This window comes from Notolepis coatsorum (genome assembly GCF_963971535.1).
Source record: "Notolepis coatsorum genome assembly, chromosome: 16".
In the NCBI taxonomy this organism is placed as follows: domain Eukaryota; kingdom Metazoa; phylum Chordata; class Actinopteri; order Aulopiformes; family Paralepididae; genus Notolepis; species Notolepis coatsorum.
This window is the reverse complement of record NC_140180.1, coordinates 40601778-40625475: the sequence shown is the minus strand read 5'-3', so window position 1 is coordinate 40625475 and position 23698 is coordinate 40601778. Positions and strand designations below refer to the sequence as shown.

The 23698-nt window shown below is 44.8% G+C and overlaps 1 protein-coding gene across 1 annotated transcript in view; it reads right to left on the bottom strand.

Annotated features, from left to right (window-relative positions):
- slc44a1b (solute carrier family 44 member 1b) overlaps positions 1 to 23698 on the bottom strand; it is a gene marked incomplete at its 5' end in the record, with an annotated part of 95170 nt that overhangs the window by 39090 nt on the left and 32382 nt on the right. The window contains one exon of the mRNA XM_084331712.1: positions 8674 to 8810. Coding sequence (XP_084187838.1) covers positions 8674 to 8810 — 137 coding nt within the window. The remainder of the gene's footprint in view (positions 1 to 8673; positions 8811 to 23698) is intronic.

Sequence of the window (23698 nt, the reverse complement as noted above, 5' to 3'; positions counted from 1 at the left end):
TTTACCATTATGGTTGTCTCATGTTGGGGCCAGGGCTCAGGTGGGTTTCGACCGATATCTTTATTGAATTTTATTTTATTATTATTTGTGTTTATTGGACTAGTGGGGGTTTACTCAGGGGTTTATCTAGAGGGGGGTGGGAGTGGGGAGCGTCTTATTGATCCATGTCTCTAGTGGGAAGTGATAGGAAGATGACCATCCTCAGTGGATGGGGCATAGGGTGGGGATTGGAGAGTGGGTATAGGGGAACTTATAGTAGGACGGGTGGGTTAGGGTTTAGAGTAGAAGGAGGGGGGGTTGTAGCTGGGGTGGTATTTTTATGTGTTCTATGTACTGTTGTCTTATATATGTGTAAGTGTTCCTCCTCTGAACTCCTGGGATTGACCGTCCGGGCCCGCCGGGATCGGCACCTCTGTACTCAGCCTGGCTGCACGGGTATGTTCTCTACGCACTTATACAAGCTCGACCATGGCTAAATTGAATATTTTAATTTGGAACGCAGGAGGGCTTAACGCCCCACACAAGCGTGCCAGTGTCCTTTGGCTATTGAAGAGGAGAAATATTGACCTTGCTCTCCTTAGTGAGACGCATTTAATGGTAGGTGACGTGTCAAGACTGGCAAATCGGCAATATCACGTTATCTCCTCATCCTCAGCCGATGATAAGACGAAAGGAGTAGTCATAGTTACAAGACGTAACCTTGATATCAAAATCTTGGATGTATGGTCGGACACGGAGGGAAGGATTACTATAGCAAAAGTTGAATTCTTGCATAGGAAGATGGCTATAATAGCATTGTATGCTCCTAACACATTTGATTCAGCGTTCTATAATACAATCACGAAGAATATGTTGGAACTTAATGGATACGCTCTCATTGTGGGTGGCGATTTTAATGCGTGCTGGGATGCGGAGATGGATAGGTCCGGGCCCTCTGAAACGAGCGACCAGAAACGGGCCTCTAAGGCCCTCAGGATGTGGGCCAAAGACACAGGGCTCACAGACCTCTGGCGCTTATGCAACCCCACCCTCAGAGATTACTCTCACCTGTCAGCCAGACACAAAAGCTTCTCTCGAATTGACTATGCATTCGCGTCCCCTAATATGTTTGATAGTTTCGATGTCTCATTGGTTCCCTTGGCTCTCTCAGACCACAAGGGGATTTTCCTTACGGCAACCTTTGGCAGGCTCTCCGCAAGAGCTCCCAGATGGCGTTTTAATTCGACCTTGCTAAAGAACGATGACTTCTGTTCTGAGTTCAGGAGTAAACTAGCTGAATTTTTGCAGATCAACGTTGGCACAGTAGAAGACCCTAGGGTCCTGTGGAACGCATTGAAAGGATTCATCAGGGGTCATGTCACACTATTTGCCTCCAATTTGCGAAAATCCCGGTCAAAAAAGCTAGAAGGACTGGAATCATTATATGCGGACCTATACGCATCCTTGCAAACTGACTATAATGAACGACTAAACACACAACGTAAGATAGTCAAAAAAGAAATAAACTCCATACTTAAACAACAGTCTGAGTTCTTGATACATAGGACAAGACAAAATTACTATTTTCACGGCTCCAGACCTAGCCATCTATTGGCAATGAAAATACGCTCAAATGATCATTTCTCGGATATCCCCTCGATTAGGACGAGCCAGGGTGCAGTCACTACTGATTCGAAAAAGATCAATGACACTTTTAAAGAGTTTTACTCACAGTTATATAGCTCAGAGGGTAATCTGGATGACTCTAGATTTGAATCGTTCATTGGCGGGCTTGAGATACCCCACATTTCTGAGGAAGAGGCCAAGGAACTGGGGAGACCGATTACTCTCGTAGAATTGAGGGAGACTATTGTTGAAATGCAGAGGGGTAAGGCGCCAGGCTGGGATGGTATTCCACCCGAAGTGTATTTAGCTTTCTGGGACCAACTGGGTCCATTGATGCTCGATATGATCAATTACGCTATCGAACAAGGGGAGTTCTCAAGAGATGTCAATATGGCGTTGATTTCTTTACTTCTCAAAAAGGACAAAGATCCCAATGATTGTGGTAGCTATAGACCCTTGAGTCTTCTCGGGGCCGATTTAAAGGTGTTTGCCAAGGTGCTGGCCCGTCGCCTGCAGAGATTTATGTCTGTATTGGTACACTGCGATCAAACTGGTTTTATCCCGGGGCGTCTGGCTGCAGATAATCTTAGGAGGCTGTTGCATGTAATCGATAACAGTAAAGACAATACAACTCCATCCACAGTTCTGTCTTTGGATGCCATGAAGGCGTTTGACAGACTTGAGTGGTCATACCTGTGGAAGGTACTTGAGGTCATGGGTCTTGGAAAGAGTTTTATTCATATGATTAAAGTCCTGTATGCCTCGCCGTCTGCGATGATACTGACAGGCAAAAACTGTTCCACACTCTTTCCAGTCTCCAGATCTTCTAGACAGGGTTGCCCTCTGAGCCCGGGACTGTTCGCGCTTTCCCTCGAACCTTTGGCCCAATTTATTAGGCAATCGGAGGACATCGTCCCCATAATGGTCAACAATACTCCACACAAAATTGCTCTCTATGCGGATGACCTGCTGATTTTCATGGACGACCCCTCCCGGTCGGCCACAAAATTATTGAGGATAATCGACGACTTTGGTAAATTGTCAGGTTTTAAGATTAACTGGAACAAATCAGCCTGCCTACCTCTTAATGAACTGGCCAAGGCGGTACGACTACCAGCTGATATCCCCATAGTAGAACATTTTAAATACTTGGGCATAGAGATATTCCCCACGCTGAACCAAACTACTAAGTACAACTTCACGGGTACTTATGATAAAATACGCCAGGATCTAGACAGGTGGTCGTCCCTTCCTAACTCCTTACAAGCCCGGGCTTCCATAATCAAAATGAACATCCTGCCTAGGATCAATTTTATTAGCTCAATGCTCCCCCTGCCCCCTCCAATAGACCACTGGCGCAAGGTACAATCGATGGTATCTAAGTTTGTCTGGAATAACAAACGCCCGAGAATCAAAAGGGCTACTACTCAACGTAGGAAACAAGATGGGGGCCTCGCAATCCCTGATTTTAAACTTTATTTCTGGTCCTTTTCACTGAGACCTCTGATGTGCTGGCTAGACCCTGTAGAGGCTGTATCGTGGCGCTCCTTAGAAGCGGCGGCGGTGTCTCCGCTAAGATTGCAGGATGTAGTGTACTCCACTGTCTCTATTGCGAAATGCCGGCTGAGGTATGGACCGATCATAACTCACGTGATCCAAACGTGGCGTAATGTACAGAGGTCGTGTGGGGTTAAATGCCCTTGGCACCTGGACTCTCCAATTTTTAATAACCAGCAATTACTTGTTGGACACAAGCCGGTTAATATTCCTCAATGGCAAAGGAGGGGAGTGCATACTCTGGAGGATATTTATGATAAGAACGGCCTCCGTGCGTTTCAGGACTTAAGAGAATTTTATGATCTTCCCGGCGAGTCCTTCTTTCTTTACCTTCAACTAAGGTCAGCACTGAGGGCGCATGGCGTACCGTGGGCTCAAGCCTTGCACCCACACCCCTTCCTCAGGCTCATAGTGGACAGGACGACATCCAGAGGGTTTGTCTCCGACTTTTATACGCTCTTAATTCAATCCACGTATAAAAATTTATCATTGGATACAATCTGGCGTGTGGATATCCCGGAGTTGGACCCCGAGTTTGACTGGGATGATGTTTGGGCAAATGTGGCATTATCTTCCCGCAACCCCAATCACCAGCAAATTTATTTTAATTATATTCATAGGACCTATCTTACACCTAGGAAGCTATTTGCTATGGGACTGATAACCGACTCTCGGTGCACTTTGTGCTCTCAAAAGGCCACTGGCACTTATATGCATATGTATTGGGATTGCCCACCAGTGGCCCGCTTCTGGAGGTCAATAACGGACAAACTTTCAGATCTGTGTGGCTTAACTATCCCATTCACAGCTGTTACGCTACTCCTGAACGATATAACGACATTACCCGCGTCCGTACAACTGAAAAGGGTTGTCCTAGCGGGCGTCACAGCAGCGAAGAAGCTAATAGCAATGAGATGGAAGGAGCCTGAGAAGCTTACAATGATTAACTGGTCCCTAACTCTATTGGATGTGATTTATCTTGAGATATCCACAGCCCGGGTGATTGGGGTGGGGCAGGCTGGAATTGACCTGTGGTTCGCAGCAGCTGAGAAGGTAAAGACCGCAGTGTGCGGCTGAGCGGGGTTGGGGTGCGTGTTCGGGTGAGTCCGGCGGTCTCTTGGGAGGGGGAGGAGGAAATGTTTTTGTCTGTCTTGTCCCTTGTCTTGTCATCTTGAGTTTAGCTGGGGATATTATGGGGGGGCAGCTATTTAACTATTTCTTCACTGTTTGGCCACTTTTACACGGTCTCTGTGAGTCTATGGAACACCTCTACAGGTTTTTGTTTTTTCATGAAGGTTCATTGCTCTGTTTTCAGGTCGTGTTCCCCCAAAAAATGGTCCTTGTGGTGGGTTGGAGATGTACGTTTTATTAATATGGGGTCACACGGCCGGGAATCGGGGCTGAACACTGGGAAAGACCATTTATTAGATAGTACCCCTTGGAATTAATTTAGTAGGTTGAACTCTGGTTTCTTTTCTCTTGTCTGTATAATTGTTAGTCTGTATTATTATTATTGTTTTTGTTATTTTCTTGTGAAGTTCTATGTATTGTGATTGTGGTTAATGTGTTGTCTTGTTTCGTGAGAATGTCAATAAAAAAAATTTTATCAAAAAAAAAGAAAGTATTCTATTTTCATACGTAAGCACAGAATTTAGAATGTGTGCACGCACAAAAAAAACTGGATTTATCAACCGTGCGTACACAGGTCCTACGCTCCTCCGTGTTGATAAATACCTCTTTGTTCTACCGTCAATGCTTGTGCATGATTATCCATATATGGTCATGAAAGTGATGAAACACCCCCCATGGGATGTGAAATAATGGACTGACCCGAGCGGAACTCTGAGAAACTTCACGGGAGATTGTTCACTGAGGCGCTGCCGAACCAAGAAGACACAACGCGTGTTATGGGATAAATAAAAGGCTGACTTGTAAACGGTGATGTCAGATATCAACGGCTCCCTAAGACCATTGCTGCAATTCTGCCTGGACAGCTCAAAATACTAATAAAGACCGTTCGTTGACCACTGTTTGGCGTTGGTGGTTTGATTGATTGATTGAAAAGTTTATTAACAGATTGCAGAATGGGTACAGTAGCCTACAGTACAGCTCAATACATACAATTATTAAGGGGATGCAGACCAGAGAAAGACTTTCGTCTTGTTTACTTCAGGGTCCCCCATTTTCAATTCATCATGTGTGTGTCATTATAACCGTGCTGTAATATGAATGCCTTTATTAGTTGTGTTCGATTGGCTATAATATGATTTTTAGAGGCATCTATTTTGAATGAATGAATGAATGAAAACTTTATTTAACAGATTGCAGAATGGGTACAATACAGTACGGCTCAATACACACAATTGTTAAGGGGATGCAGACCAGAGAAAGACGTTTGTCTTGTTTACATCAGGGTCCCCTCCTGTTGTTGTCGGTATTAGCCTAATAATACCGACAACAAAATAGATGCCTCTAAAAATCATATACTATTAGGTAGCCTATATGAATTACATATAATAGCAGCCATAGCCTACATTATGCAACAGTAACTTGCGCATACCAGTGTATGCGACGGACCAGTGTATACCTTATATCATATCATATTCATATTCATATAATAGTTTACTCTGAGTCTATCAGGCTCCATGTTGTGGACCACTGTCATTGTCAAGATTGAGTGGTGCGTTGGAAACTGTTGTTTTCTGCTCTGCTCTCTATTGCATATGTGTTGAGCTTTTGGTCACGTGGCTCAATGTTTACATATATCTTTTCAATTATTACTCACGTGGGAGGTCTCTCTGGGGGTTCCCTGTCTCCTCTCTTTTATACAGAGCAGTGTTGACAGGGTTTTTTCCCTCAGACGCGTCATATGGGGCCATATCTGTGTCTTTTGGCCAGCTTCCTGCCGCTCGTCCCAGGCGGCGTGGAGGGAACGTTATCTGGTTTCTTGTTAGAATTACCATTGATGTGTTTTGGGTCTCGACGTGTACATGGCGCTGGCCCTGGGTGCTTTCAGTGTGGAACCACGCATGGGCTGGCGCGCCTTGGTTGCTCATTATGAAAACAACGTTTTTTGTAGAGCGACTGGGATGGAGATTTGATCTCTTCCGAGCGCCAGTGTACTACATTACATTTACATTTACATTTAGTCATTTAGCTGACGCTTTTATCCAAAGCGACTTACAAGTTCTGTACGACAAGCCATCAGGAAGGGCACAACTCTATCAGCTGAGCAACAATGTTCATCAAAGTGTTGAGTGCTACAGTGTAGGTTAGTTTATTAGGACAAGTGCATGACAGTACGGTTAGTTAGGGTTAGATTTTTTTTTTTTTTTTTTTTTTTTTTTTTTTTAGGTTAGTCTCGACGAACTCTCGCTCATCTCTGGGGGGAGATGACAGAGTAGATCGAAGCATTGGCGGAGGGGTCTCACGCCCATGGGGTGGGCCACCGGGCACGGTGCGTTCATGTTCTGACCGTCTTGGTGGCGCCCTCTGTGATGTTTTAGATCGACACACGTACCTACCACCCTCTTAGGACTGGGGATGGTAGCGTGATTAGGACATGGGACTGGTTCTGGTCAGTTAACCCTTTGTCCGCCGGGGCGCAGATCTATTGTTCTGGTGCCCTGAAGGACTTTGTGCTTGTTCGGGGGGAAAATGGGGGGGTTAAGGGAACAACCGCCTCCTGTTAAACTAAACATAGGGGGGTGGTTGATTTCCCGGTGTTTTGGTAGCAGAGTCGACTCTCGGGTTTGGCCGGGCTTGACCCCGTCTGCCTGCGAGTGTGCCCCCGCACTTTTCATGATGTCTGCCAATCGTGTCAGCCTTCTCTACCTCGACCTCTCTAGGGGGTCGGGTTTTGTGGAGGCTGCGACATGGTGCTCAGCATACCAAACGCTCCTTCCACCGGGGTTCTGTTCACAGTAAACCCCTTAGGCGCCTGTCTAGTCCGCAGTGCTCCGGGCACAGGTCAAGTGATGCTCTTGGCCTGTTGCCAGGATTGAGGGATCAACCTCTTTGGGGGTTGTCTCCCCGGTGCGCCGACTGGCCCCACAGTGTTGTGGGGGTGTAGCCTCTGTAGAGTGCTTCAGGGCGGCGTGCTGTAGGGGGGAAGGGCCTGCTCTTGGATTGGGCCCTGTCCGATACGCTGGCGATGTGGGGGGTGGTGTCACTAGTGACCGTCTGGTGGGGTCTCGATGCTACGGCATCGTTGGCCTCACCAGGCCCCTTTTCCGGGGGGTCCTGACCCTCAGGCTGTTCCTGGGGCTGGGTCCTCCTCTGCGCTCCGCTGCTATGGCCTTGCCACAGGGTTGGGTTCTTGACCTTGACCCTGTGATGTTAGGGGCTGTAACGGGTTTTTCTTCCCGTTCGTTCCCTAGTGGCATGTGGGATGCGCGCCTGTGTAGTCGCGGGTCCCACGATCTGCTCACCCTGTGCGTTGAGTTGCTAAACCCTCTTCGCACAGTCTGATCTGATTCCCTCCCATCCCCCTCTAGGGGGGTCCTGATGGTTCTGATGGTTGTGGGTAGGGGTGAGGGAAAAAATCGATATGTAGTAGTATCGCGATACTTTGCGTGGCGATACTGTATCGATACAGGGACGCCAAGTATCGATATTTAATTATTCATATTTTTTTTTTAATATTAAAACGAATAAAAAAGAAATTTGTATAAGGAAGTTGCATTGTACATTTCAATACCTTTAATAGTACAGTAGTCCACACACACACATGTGCATTCAGTTAAGTTGGAATATGACTGTAATACAAACAGTTCAGTTTGTCAGGTACATGCAACACAGATTACAGTGTTTACATCTGTCTGCTTGAGAAAATACCATGTTCTGCAATAAAAATGATTGAAGTGAGATGAACAGACTGAACTTTATTTTATTAGATAAAACATGTTGACAGTTTTACTTTCCAGTAAATTGTTTTTAAAAAGTAGAAAGTGAAAAATTAAATATCGCAATATTCGCGATATATCGAGTATCCAAGTATTGCGATAGTATCGTATCGCGAGATCTCTGGTGATGCCCACCCCTAGTTGTGGGGGGCCTCAGCGGGTACATTTGTCGAGCTTCCGCTCTGCTCAGCTCCTGTGTTCCACAGGAGTGTACGATAATATAACATACGGTTATCCTATAACCATAGTTATATGAGTATAGCGAGCGCTCTGCACTGACTCACTGAGGACCCTGTGGTCTTCGCCTTCGGTGGTGAAAGACTTGGGAAGGAGCTGTTAGTATGGCCACGACCCCGCTTATGTAGAGGAGCGGATGTGGGTGTGGCCAGGCGGATGGGTGTGTGAAGAAAATTATTCAGTATTAGATTGATAAGGGATAGGGTTCCAGTAGAGTGCAGAGCGCTCGCTATACTCATATAACTATGGTTATAGGATAACGGTATGTTTTTGGATGGACTGAAATTACTCCCGTTTGAGGGAAACCAGATAAGCTTCTTTAAAGGGTTTCACAAGGCTGTATAATGTCAGTGTTTGACGTCTCACTCACCATTGACCATGGCGAACATCTTGAGGTCCTGGTACGTCTTCATCTCTTCACTGGGACACAGTGACACGCATAGAGCCATGGATTTGATTTTCCTCTGCACTATGTCAATATTACAGGGATCCAGGAAGAACACGTATCTGCAAGAGAAACAGAAGACAGCTATTAACATATTGGTCAGCTCATATTATCGGCCAATATAAGCCTTTTTTACAATAAATTGTCGGCAGTTAAAAGGCCACTGACAGAGCGCAGATTTCCTCACAACACCAACAACAATAATAAATAAATAAATAAATAAATAAATAAATAAATAAATAAATAAATAAATAAATAAATAAATAAATAAATAAATAAATAAATAAATAAATAAATACAGAAATAAATAAATAAATACAGAAATATATAGCTCAGGGTAAGGACATGGTGATGGATTTGTCTTTGTCCTACAGTGAACATTTGTTATTTTTCTTTATTTTTTTTATTATCTTTTCCCCCCTCCTTTTTCCGTTTTTCTCCCATCCCAATGTTTAGTCGTTATGCCAATTCCCAATCCCCCTTCCTGGTCGTTGCGCACTCTACCCCCTACCGTCGGTCTGGGAGGGCGGAGACTATCACATGCTTCCTCCGACACATGTCTAGCCAGCCCACCGTTTCTTTTCTTTTTTAAAACTTTATTTTTTAGCGTTTATCGCTTTCCTGGTCAAGCATGACCGACAGTTGCAGGGTGAAACGGGAGAGAGCAGGGGGAGACATTCGGCAAATGACGGCGGGTCCGGGAATCGAACTTGGAGTCAACCAGATCCGTGACGCAGCACGGAGTCCCGCGCGAGCGCGGTAACATGGTGTGCTACTGGAGCACCCCCACCGTTTCTTTTCACCTGGCAGTGCGGACTCTCACTGGGGGAGTGTAACGTGTGGAAGTGTCACACTACCTCCCCTTCCCTCGCTGTGCAGGCGCCCCGACCGAACTGTAGGAGTCGCTGTTTACAACGACCAGGACCCACCCCACCGGCTTTCCCACCCGCTGACACTGCCAATTGTGCCAGTATGGACGGCCGACCAAGCCGGAGGTACCGCAGCTGGATTCGATCCCACTGCCTGTGCGGTGGTAGACAGACGCTTAGTCCGCTGCGCTACCCGGCCGCCCGAACATTTGTGCTTTTTTGTTTCATGGTTTATCTCATAGCCTACACAGTAGCAATGTAACAAGGATAAACAGGGACCCTAAAAAGCTGGACGTGAGATGTGTCAATTGCCCCCGTTTTGAATTATACGTATGACAATGTGCACAATAGACCTCTAAAGTGTGTCGTAATTCCGGCTGCTCTCAGTCACCACAGCCACCACTACACTGTGTGTCTACCATCGATCACCACAGCCACCACTACACTGTGTGTCTACCATCGGTCACCACAGCCACCACTACACTGTGTGTGTCTACCATCGTCCACCACAGCCACCACTACACTGTGTGTCTACCATCGGTCACCACAGCCACCACTATACTGTGTGTGTCTACCATCGTCCACCACAGCCACCACTACACTGTGTGTCTACCATCGGTCACCACAGCCACAACTATACTGTGTGTGTCTACCATCGGTCACCACAGCCACTACTACATTGTGTGTGTCTACCATCGGTCACCACAGCCACCACTACACTGTGTGTATCTACCATCGGTCACCACAGCCACCACTACACTGTGTGTGTCTACCATCGGTCACCACAGCCACCACTACACTGTGTGTGTCTACCATAGGTCACCACAGCCACCACTACACTGTGTGTGTCTACCATCGGTCACCACAGCCACCACTACACTGTGTGTCTACCATCGGTCACCACAGCCACCACTACACTGTGTGTGTCTACCATCGGTCACCACAGCCACCACTACACTGTGTGTGTCTACCATCGGTCACCACAGCCACCACTACACATTGTGTGTCTACCATCGGTCACCACAGCCACCACTACACTGTGTGTGTCTACCATCGGTCACCACAGCCACCACTACACTGTGTGTGTCTACCATCGTCCACCACAGCCACCACTACACATTGTGTGTCTACCATCGGTCACCACAGCCACCACTACACTGTGTGTGTCTACCATCTGTCACCACAGCCACCACTACACTGTGTGTCTACCATCGGTCACCACAGCCACCACTACACTGTGTGTGTCTACCATCGGTCACCACAGCCACCACTACACTGTGTGTGTCTACCATCGGTCACCACAGCCACCACTACACATTGTGTGTCTACCATCGGTCACCACAGCCACCACTACACTGTGTGTGTCTACCATCGGTCACCACAGCCACCACTACACTGTGTGTGTCTACCATCGGTCACCACAGCCACCACTACATTGTGTGTGTCTACCATCGGTCACCACAGCCACCACTACACTGTGTGTGTCTACCATCGGTCACCACAGCCACCACTACACTGTGTGTGTCTACCATCGTCCACCACAGCCACCACTATACTGTGTGTGTCTACCATCGATCACCACAGCCACCACTACACTGTGTGTGTCTACCATCGGTCACCACAGCCACCACTACACTGTGTGTGTCTACCATCGATCACCACAGCCACCACTACACTGTGTGTGTCTACCATCGGTCACCACAGCCACCACTACACTGTGTGTGTCTACCATCGGTCACCACAGCCACCACTACACTGTGTGTGTCTACCATCGGTCACCACAGCCACCACTACACTGTGTGTGTCTACCATCGGTCACCACAGCCACCACTACACATTGTGTGTCTACCATCGGTCACCACAGCCACCACTACACTGTGTGTGTCTACCATCGGTCACCACAGCCACCACTACACTGTGTGTGTCTACCATCGGTCACCACAGCCACCACTACACATTGTGTGTCTACCATCGGTCACCACAGCCACCACTACACTGTGTGTGTCTACCATCGGTCACCACAGCCACCACTACACTGTGTGTGTCTACCATCGGTCACCACAGCCACCACTACACTGTGTGTGTCTACCATCGGTCACCACAGCCACCACTACACTGTGTGTGTCTAGTCTACCATCGGTCACCACAGCCACCACTACACTGTGTCTAGTCTACCATCGGTCACCACAGCCACCACTACACTGTGTCTGTGGTTGTTTGACGGACCGGGTCCCTTTATTAATCTCATTCTCTGTCATCTGAGAGGTAAAACTGATTATCCTTCAGCCACTATTTGATAAATCTCATCTCTGATGATCGGTGTGGAGAAGAAGCGCATCATTAGTAACCAGGAATGACACAGGCCAGACGACACTATTCTGTACAGACAAAACTAAAAAGACACTGATAAAAAGACTAAACAAGAAAGAGAATCCAGTTATTGTGTTTTTAAATGAAAGCTCAGTCATCTCAAATCCAGAGAAGAAAAAGGGTCACAGGAAATTTTGGAATGCAAGAAGGTGGACGTGGGGAGAAATGTATGACTTTGAAAAACAACAGACTCTCAAACGACCTGAAGCCTACGTCGCCGCCCCTCATGGTACCACGGCGGTCCAATTTGGAACACTATCCCACTGCTCAACAACAATACCTTATTCATGCAGATATGATAAAATGCCATTCGTTAGAAGAAAGTCTTGGCTGCCAGTGTTGGAACTAGTCCACTGGACTTGGCAAGGAGGAGCTGAGAGAAAGGGAACAAGGGGAGTTTTATAATATAATCGTTCACGGGGGGGCCCTGTCTGCCCAGTGATGTTTATTAGCTATGGGACGGGCATTTCTCCAAACCACATAAAACACACACATCACATCACCCTCACTCATCTCATCATGCAAGCAAACAACACATGCACATGCGTGTCCCTGCACACACCTGAACCTCTCTCACACACACACACACACACACACACACACACACACACACACACACACACACACACACACACACACACACACACACACACACACACACACACACACACACACCATTGTCCTATGAGCATTTAATAGAAAAGACAGCAGGTCAAATGTTCAAGACGCATTGCAGACACATTCAGTCTCGTCTACATGACGTCCCACAGAACAACAATGCCAGCCTGGTAAACAATAGCAGAGAGCAGAGCTCTCTTCTTCTGCCTTGGCCTCGTGTGGCCAGACCGAGGTCACGATGATTCACTGGGCTACAGACAGTTTACAACACCAGCATCTGCCCCCCCCCCCGGCCTCGGAGTGGTCAAGTGTGTCGAAAGGGAAAAGGAAAGAGAGGAGGACGAGTAGGGAAAAAGCAGAAGAGTCGTGTTTCAGACCCATTTCAGGTATACTATAGCAGTCCAAATGTTCCCATTATTCACATTTACCTAAATCCTGATCGACATGCAAATTGTGCATCGAGTGCCTGAAGAGGAAAACAATCTGAGAAATGTGTCTCTCTTATCCAAGCTGTAAACTAGAACGATGTGAGCGGCACTACCGCTCTGTGCGCACACTGCTCTCTGGCTAAATGTAATGAGGTATTTAATCGTGAGCACAACTGTGAGGAACATGTGTTGTTTATTGATTTCCAAAATTCAAAAAGCATGTGGGAGTTGTCAGTGTGCTAGAGTATGCTCAATTAAGCTTTGATCATTAGCCTGAGTCCTCGTCTCTTCTTTGTTCATCATTATCTCCACCAGACGGAACGGTTGCATGGGTGTGTGTGTGTGTGTGTGTGTGTGTGTGTGTGTGTGTGTGTGTGTGTGTGTGTAGGTGTGTGTGTGTGTGTGTGTGTAGGTGTGTGTGTAGGTGTGTGTGTGTGTGTGTAGGTGTGTGTGTGTGTGTGTGTGTGTGTGTGTGTGTGTGTGTGTGTGTGTGTGTGTGTGTGTGTGTGTGTGTGTGTGTGTGTGTGTGTGTGTGTGTGTTAGGGATGCCCCGATCACGTTTTTTGCCACCGATACCGATCACCGATCGTCGTGAGCCATATCGGCCGATACCGATCCGATACCGATTATTTTTGATTAAAAAGAAATTAAAAGTTATTTTATATAATTTTTTTTTTTTTTTATATTAGACTTGTACTTGTATTATCTGCGAGACATCGCCACCATGCAACAAGTCAAAATGCTCGCTATCTGCAAACAGCTCCACTGTCTGTGTACTAGGGGTGGACGGTATGGTCTAAAATTTATATCACGGTATAATTTGAAGCATAGACGGTAACGGTATATATCACGGTATCATCGTTTTTGATAAAAAAAAATTTTTTTATTTTATATAATTTTTTTTTTTTTTTTATAAAATATATATATTATATAATTAGACTTGTACTTGTATTATCTGCGAGACATCGCCACCACGCAACAAGCTCCACTGTCTGTGTGTACTCTAGTAGCCTCCAGCTACGGCCAGGTTTCCCCGGAGCTGCACCTGGACCTATACTCAGTAGCCTCGAGCAGAGCTACGGCCAGGATTCTCCGGCGCTGCACCTGGACCCTATTATATTGGAATAACGTTAGCAAGCCCTCAGCTCGAATACGCATCGAATCAGTGTTATAAGACATTGATATCAGTAGCTATCCGGCTAAGCCGGATATATAACGTTAATACAACGCCTCAGTGAATTATTTAGTTCAATGGGACATTTCGTTTTGAACGGTGAACTAACTCGCGTTAACGTGAGCTAACGGCTAACAGGTAGCACACACACGTCTCTCTCTACTAGACTTTGTGGAGCGTTTGTTGATGTCAGGAGCTATCGGTAGCTGGCCGACTAGATACCGTTCGGTTAGACAATGCCTCATCATGTATTAAACTAAAAGTGAATAGTTGACTGGGTCATTTTGTAACGGTAGCTAAGCTAACGTTAGCTCAGGGAGACGCCGCCGACAGCTGAGCTCCCGTGTCCCGTCCCACTAGACTACTAGATCCGTGTTTACATGCGTGCGGTAGGGGCTGGCACGCCCACTGCGCGAAGCCTCCTAAATAACTTTTTCCAGTTCGCACATATCTATTATCTATGACTAATTCTATCTATTTTTAGGGGCAAATGCGAGTGAAATAGTCGCGCTGTGGTTACATGACGTCATTGGTATTTTAGAGCTGCACTACCGGTTTAGACGGTATAGTCAAAATCCATACCGTAGAGCAAATTCATACCGTTTATACCGTATACCGTTTATACCGTCCACCCCTACTGTGTACTCTAGTAGCCTCCAGCTCCAAAAAGGATTCTCTGGCGCTGCAGCTGGACCCTATTGGTAACGTTACGGTTCTTTGGTCATTTCACATTCAGCAAGCCCTCAGCTCCAATACGCATTGAATCAATGTTATAAGACATTGATATCAAGAGCTATCTGTAGCTACTGCTAGCCGGCTAGATGACGTTAAGACAGAACTTTAGTTCAATGGGACATTTCGTTTTGAACAGAGAACTAACGTCAGCTAACGCAAGCTAACGCAAGCTAACGGAGGTATGAACATGGACTACTAGACTTTCTGGATCATTTGTTGATATCAGGAGCTATCAGTAGCTAGCCGGCTAAATACCGTTAGACAATGCCTACTAAACGTGAATAGTTGACTGGGTAATTTTGTTTAAACAGTAACGATAGCTAGGTAGCTAACGTTAGCTCAGGTCGAATGCACTACAGACTCGAGCAGGGGAGCCTCCTCTCAGTCCTCAGTGTTTACAAACTCTACACGGGGGCCGGCGGGGCTAGGGAGGAGGAGCAGCGGCAGTTTGCAGGTCCTGTGTGTCTGAGACAGACAGCGAGTGAGACCTTCGCTTGATCGGTTTCCGCGATCGGCGAATATGACTCATTATCGGAATTCACAGATTGCATATTTATACTGAGTATCGGCCGATAACGATCGGTGGCCGATCGATCGGGGCATCCCTAGTGTGTGTGTGTGCTCAGCATAGCTCACCAACTACAAGCCTGTGGTGGATGACACTTGCCACAACAGACCAGGGCCCTCATTTATCAATGTTGCGTAGAAAGTGTTCTATATCCGTTCCTACGCACGGAATTTAGAATGTGTGTACACACAGAAATATCAGGATTTATCAACCGTGCGTACACGGGTCCTACGCACACTCCGTATTGATAAATACCATTTGTTCTTACCGTCAATGCTCGTGCATGATTATCCATATATGGTAATGAAACACCCCCCATGGGATGTGAAATAATGGACTGACCCGAGTGAACTCTGAGAAACTCCACGAGCGAGATTGTTCACGGAGGCGCTGTCGAACCAAGAAGACACAACCCGTGTTATGGAAGAAATAAAAGGCTGGCGGACTTGTACACGGTGATGTCAGATATCAACGACTCCCTAAGACCATTGCTGCAATTCTGCCTGGACAGCTCAAAATACTAATAAAGACCGTTCGTTAACCACTGTTTGGCGTTGGTGTGTCATTATAACCATGCTGGAATATGAATGCCTTTATTAGTTTTGTTCGATTGGCTACCGGGTATAATATGATTTGTAGAGGCATACAATCTATTTTGTTGTCGGTATTAGGTAGCCTATATGAATTACATATAATAGCAGCCATAGCCTACATTATGCAACAGTAACTTGCGCATATATAATATATCATATCATATTCCTATATGTCTCCCAGGAATCGTGGGGCTCTGGGGAATAAAGGTTGGGAACCCCTGCTATAGTATAGCCCATATCCTTTATAATGTTATTGTTAGGGTTTGTAACCGACCCCAAGCGCAACGGCACAGAGAGAGTTGTTTCAGAGTTAGCCAAAGCAAGGGCGTATTTATTCTCAGAGTCACAAGATAGAATTAGGTTGAGCAACAGAACAAACAGGGAATCTGGCATGTGAAGAATGTTGCGGCTCTGCAGATTCTCCCAGTAGGTGGTGGTGAGGAATTAGCTTGTGACGTCTGAGCCGCTCTGCAGATCCTCCCAGCATACACTCCAGGTGGAAACGGAGGGAGAGAGAGAAATCCCAGTTAGCCCAGCGCACAACAGAAACAGAGAGGTGACTGATCCAAATAAATATCCAAGTGACTTGATCTTCGGTGTGATACACACAGTTAGCAGAGTCCAGAGAAAAAACAATACGGTAATCCAAAGTGTAAATCCAACAACAAAAATTAGGTGAGAACAGTATAACAAAAACGGGATCTCTTCGGTGTTTCACAAACACACAAAAAACGGGTGATCCAAAAGAACTGTTTCCAAAAACTCACCAGAGCGCAACGCGTAAAGCGGTCAGATAAACGAGGCGCAGCTTCGTACGGTTCTCCACAGGGATACTTCACGAAAGTCCTGGGGAGCAACAGACAGGGAACAGCGACGGGAAAGAAAGGCAGATGCAGGGAATATTCAAAACGATCCAACATCGATACTAGGGGAATCAGGGTATATAAAGCCACAGGGCGCTGATGACAAGCTGTGACAGCTGCGGGATGAAATTGATCATTGCTCCAGAAGCGTGTGGTGGGAAGAGCACCAATCAACACGGCATCTTACAGGAAAGAAGCGTGTGGCGGGGAATGCAATTAATTAACAAAATACCTTAAAGGAACGGAGCGAGTGGGTGGGGAGCGGACCAAACCTCACAGTTATAGGCTATTTTATTTACAGTTTACTCTATCAGCCTACCCAGCATGTAATACGTTCTTTGTTAGAACTCAACTCGTTATTATTTTGCGCATAGATTGCAGAAATATGGGAAAGTTTTGATTTATATTTAAAAGGCTTTGACATTGTAAAACGAAATAAGTGGAATTTCGAAGTTATGTAAGCAGAATACACGTCATATCACCCACACGATATATGCTACCTGTATATCCAGAGCATGTATGCTTTTCATTCATTTAAGACACATTTATTGCAAGGGTTTTGTAATACACATAAACTCAACAAATAACCTCTGTTCTCGTTGCAATGCATTTTAAATTATTTCTTATACAGTAGGAAGGGGGAAGAACACTATGACTTGTATTCTGCTTACACCTTCAAAATTCCACTTATTTCGTTTAACAATGGCAAAGCCTTTTAAATATAATCAAAACGTTCCCGTATTTCTGCAATCTATGCGCAAAATAATAACGAGTTGAGTTACGTGGAGAGCAGTCAGTACACCCCGTATATTCCGATAACGCTATAAACCATGCTGCATTCATTCAGAAGGAAATACCTATTATTCCAAATGCTATTTATAGGGTTTTGACCATAATTACACTACTGTTGCTATTTTACAATTAACTATAATGTATTACGGGGGTCATACAGAACACGTCAGTCAAACTAATGAACGAAAGCTTATTTCCGCGTTGAAACTAATGCATGAAACTGATGAGAGCATATGCCGTCCGTCTGCAGTCTCCATATTCTACCGCCGGGCGCCAGGTACGCATGCCCTGAGCTGAGCGTAAATATACGCACAAAGTCAAGCACACGTTCAAATTGATAAGTCACACACTTTGCTTAGAAATGATCGTACGCACAGGTTACGCACATATCCGTGCGTACGCAATGTTGATAAATGAGGGCCCAGGAATGTGACTACTGGAAAACTACATAATTTTACACAAAACTTGGTAAAGACATCCATCTATCCTCACTACTACAAATTGGCCTTAAGTCCATAAAGTCCACCATATTGGATTTTCCAAAAAGATTCTGTGGATCATTACTGGAACAAGCTTATCAAAAGTTATGGCTTGCTGATAATAGCATTTTGAAGATATTGACCAATGCAAAAGGGTGTGGCTCAGCACATATATAGACCAAAGTCAACAACCGTTGGGCCAATCATCAGAAAACGTTAAGGATATCTCCAGCACCTGAAACAGACCTTGAAAGTTTCATTACAATCGACCACTAGGGGGGGGGGGGGGGCGCTACAAATTAAATAAGCGTGGCATAACACAAATCAGTCTATAAATCATTACAAAACTTGCAGGATATCTTTCATAATACTATTGAACAATGTGTGTAAAACTATTTTGAATTTGCTCAATAGGGGGCGCTACCAGTTCCAAACATGTGCATGGGCCTGTGCAAATCTGGCCATAAATCAACTTGAATGATCTTTTTAATTAAGCTGTTGAATAATATCCTTCCTATGCTTCCTATCACCTTCATATGCTTCCTAACATGCCTCATATGCTTCCTAACATCCTCCATATGCTTCCTTTCACCCTCCCTATGCTTCCTATCACCCTCCCTATGCTTCCTATCACCCTCCCTATGCTTCCTTTCACCCTCTCTATGCTTCCTTTCACCCTCCCTATGCTTCCTATCACCCTCCCTATACTTCCTATCACCCTCCCTATGCTTCCTTTCACCCTCTCTATGCTTCCTTTCACCCTCCCTATGCTTCCTATCACCCTCCCTATGCTTCCTATCACCCTCCCTATGCTTCCTATCACCCTCCCTATGCTTCCGATCACCCTCCCTATGCTTCCTTTCACCCTCTCTATGCTTCCTATCACCCTCCCTATGCTTCCTATCACCCTCCCTATGCTTCCTAACATCCTCCCTATGCTTCCTATCACCCTCCCTATGCTTCCTAACATCCTCTCTATGCTTCCTATCACCCTCCCTATGCTTCCTGACACCGTTCCTATGCTTCCTGACACCGCTCCTATGCTTCCTGACATCCTCCCTATGCTTCTAGAACTACCAACTAGAACTAATAGGAACCCAAGAAGGACAATAAACTACCGTATGCATACTGCACCTTATGTGAATACTGCACCTTATGTGAATACTGTGATACTGTGAATACTGTATATTTCAGTTAGTTAGATAGTAAATTATAACACTACCTTATGCATACTGCACCTTATGTGACACTGTGAATACTGTATATTTCAGTTAGTTAGATAGTAAATTATATTGACTTATTTGTTTACACTGCTTGTGTTGTTTTTACTACCTGTACCCCCCCCCCACCCCCTATGCTGCTATGATGCCTGAATTTCCCCAAGGGGATCAATAAAGGAATATCTTATCTTATCTTCCTAACATCTCACAGATCCCTGAGAGATAAATGTACACACACATACATTCTTTGCAGAGAGGTGCAGGGTCACACCACAGTACAGAACCCTGCAGCAGCTTGGGGTTCAACCCCTTAATCAAGGGCACTTTGGCGGAGTTGGCAGGCAGCTGGGCACTGTAGGTGTAACACCAGTCACCCTCCACTCCAGCTGCCAGGTCACAGCTCGTATCCCTGTCGGGGATCGAAAACCAGTGACCTTTCCATTACCGGTGGTTTGTCTCTGTTTCTTAGACAACCAGGGCTTGAGTTTGACTTGAAGGAAGGAGAAGGGAAATTTGTGGAAATAAAAGCGGCACACTTTACCCACTGTGAAACGGGTTGACCAGACCTTTGAAAATCATTATTACAAATGAACTGTATCTCCAATTTTGGCTCTCATGGTGTTTTATTAGCTGCTAATCCTTAAAAGTGATGTATAGTCTATGCTTAATATATCAATCCAATTCTAGGGCTGACCTGAATGCTTCAAAGCTTCAAACGCCGCCATTGTAATCAATGTTAAAATTGTAATGCTTCGTCTTCTTTGTGTTTTGTTTTTTTAACCAGTCGAAAAACGTGTCTACATCAGTATTATAAATAGCTTGTAGAAATAAAAATCCAACATTAATTTAGAAAATCAGTTATTCTCAGTTAAGGACATCATAAGAACTTTCAGAACGTTTCATCTAACACATTGCTCTCTCATTGCTCTCTACTATGTGTGTATGTGTGCCCATTCCCACAGGTAGCGGTTCCCTACATGATATCCTGTGATAGTCACTCATGTTGATATGATATTGCATAGTACTGGCCTGTGATTGAGTTCCTATAGTCTTAAAACATTAGGTCTCAAAAACTAAAATAAATCAACTTGGTTGATCTTTTTAATTAAGCTGTTGAATAATATCCTTCCTATGATGATGATGATGATGATGATGATGATGATGATGATGACGACGACTTTATTTCAGACTAAAGGTCCATATTACACAAAACAACATCAAAAATACAATAACAAAATAAACAAGGCCAACAACATAGATTAAAAATACATAAAGGCATCGATTCCAATGTTTCCACAAATCGGAGGAGTACCTTGTATCACTTTGTTTGACATCACTAATGGCACCTATTATCTTGTTTTTTTTACTCTAATAGTCGACACATACATTTAAACATCAGGTTCCTCAGCAGAGCATGGAAGGTGGGGACATTTGTAGTCACAAACAAATGGCTTGCACTAGTCCGTCTTGGGAGCTTAAGGAGGATCCTAAATGCATAATTATATGCTACCTGCAGTTTTTACATTTTTGTTGTGCTATAATTACACCAGAGGTGTGCACTGTGCAGTATAGAATAGAGTACAATAGGCTCTGAACAGGCTTATTTTCACATTGTCCGTCACTCTGTACACATATAACATTTCCGTGCCAGCATAGTGGCCTGTGCATAGTTTGCAGCACTGGCGCTGCACATCAACATCATCATCACACATGTCATCAGTGATATTGTGACCCAAATATCGCACACTCTTCACCACATCTAGAGCGCAGTCAGACAGCAAGAAGGAGGGTCCTCCTTAGTTTTCACTATGATAACAACACTCTTGTTAGGGTTGAATTTGATATCATGTTGTATACCATACACAGAGCAGACTTTAAGCAATGGACCTATCTCAAACCCTGCCCTCTTTTCTTGATCCTCCAATCACAACTGTCGCTTGCCTCAGACAAACAAAGCTTGTCCGAGGCAAGAGACCGTTGTGATTGGAGGATCAAGAAAAGAGGGCAGGGTTTGAGATAGGTCTATTGCTGTAAACCAGCACTATAGGGGGACAGTATGACTAATCATCAGCATAGATCAGATGGTTGATATGGCTCTCCCCCACCATGCATCCAGTCTTACATTCCCTATGCTTCCTTCCTATCACCCTTCATATGCTTCCTAACATGCTTCATATGCTTCTTAACATCCTCCCTATGCTTCTATTACCCTTCTTATGCTTCCTGACATCCTTCCTATGCTGCTATCCCCCTTCCTATGCTCCCTGACACCCTCCCTATGCTTCCTAACATCTCAGATCCCTCCGAGGATAAATTTATACACACATACATTCTTTGCAGAGAGGTGCAGGGTCACACCACAGTACAGCACCCTGCAGCAGCTTGGGGTTCAACCCCTTAATCAAGGGCACTTTGGCAGAGTTGGCAGGCAGCTGGGCACTGTAGGTGTAACACCAGTCACCCTCCAGCTGCCAGGTCACAGCTCGTATCCCTGTCGGGGATCGAAAACCAGTGACCTTTCCATTACCGGTGGTTTGTCTCTGTTTCTTAGACAACCAGGGCTTGAGTTTGACTTTAACACTTTGAGTGCCAACGACGAGAATTCTCGTTATTTCATGCCAACCGTTCAGTGCCAACGACGAGAAATCTCGTTATTAATCGTTATTTTTTTTTATTAGCGATTTCCATAACATTTTCATCAATCTAGCCTCACGTTACCACTGGGACTCTCTCTGAGCTCAAACAGGGAAAATACCGCCCCCTATCGTCTCCCGGATGGTAATGCACCCTTTGGATTGGACTGAATGAAAACACATGGGGGAAAGAAAATCCGGAATCCACATTTTACTTGTCAGGCATGTAATCCGAGCCGATTGCAGTCTTTGTGGTCCCTCAGAACAGCGTGGAATATGTGTTTCAAGCACCCAGCGTTGGATCAATAAACGCGATCGATATTTGGAATGGCGATCAGGAATTAGAATAATCTTTTTGGAGAACATCTGATCTTAGGTAAGGAATCTATTTGACCAGTCTTGGGATAATCAGAGCTTTTTTCACAGATATATCAACGTGTCCCATATGTGTGTATGTGTGTGTGTGTGTGTGTGTGTGTGTGTGTGTGTGTGTGTGTGTGTGTGTGTGTGTGTGTGTGTGTGTGTGTGTGTGTGTGTGTGTGTGTGTGTGTGTGCTGATCAGGAAATAAGATAATCGATTTTTCAGCCCGCTTCTCTAGCGTGCATAAGTACACATAATCGATAATCTAGCGTTTATTTGAAAACAATTCATAAATAGGCCGAAAAATGACAACGTTTTTTGTGTATTCCAGTAAAGGGCGATTCCTGCAGAATCACCTTTTTTCTGGAAATTTCCAAAAACTAGCATTTTTCAAAATGGTATAAAACTAAAATGTACTGATGAAAAAAACAATCCGTTTCGACAATGTTGACTGCAAGCAAGTCATTGATAAGCGACGGGCGTATTAGACACATAATAATTTAAGATATAGTTTATGCGTTCGCAAATGTGCTCGCCCTCTCATTGAATAGAGCGTTGGCACTCAAACGCTAAATCGTGCACCCCCTGCTGGCACTCAAAGTGTTAAGGAAGGAGAAGGGAAATTTGAGGAAATAAAAGCGGCACACTTTACCCACTGTGAAACGGGTTGACCAGACCTTTGAAAATGATTATTACAAATTAGCTGTATCTCCAATTTTGGCTCTCATGATGTAATCATTAAAAGTGATGTATAGTCTATGATTAATATATCAATCCAAGTCTAGGGCTGACCTGAATGCTTCGAAGCTTCAAACTCCACCATTGTAATCAATGTTAAAATTTGAATGCTTTGTCTCATTTGTGTTTTGTTTTTTTAACCACTCCAAAAACATGTCTACATCAGTATTATAAATAGCTTGTAGAAATAAAAATCCAACATTCATTTAGAAAATCAGTTATTCTCAGTCAAGGACATCATAAGAACTTTCAGAATATTTCATCTAACACATTGCTCTCATTGCTCTCTACTATGTGTATGTGTGTCCAATCCCACAGGTAGCGATTCCCTACATGATATCCTGTGATAGTCACTCATGTTGATATGATATGAAACAAATCCCTGACTTAAACTTACCTGACTGACTTCTCTGGTGATTGGAAGTGGTGCCAAGTTATGTTCTTAGATAAGTAGAAATTATATATTTAATAATTTTATTTATATTTGAGTTAATTTGCAAAAAACAATA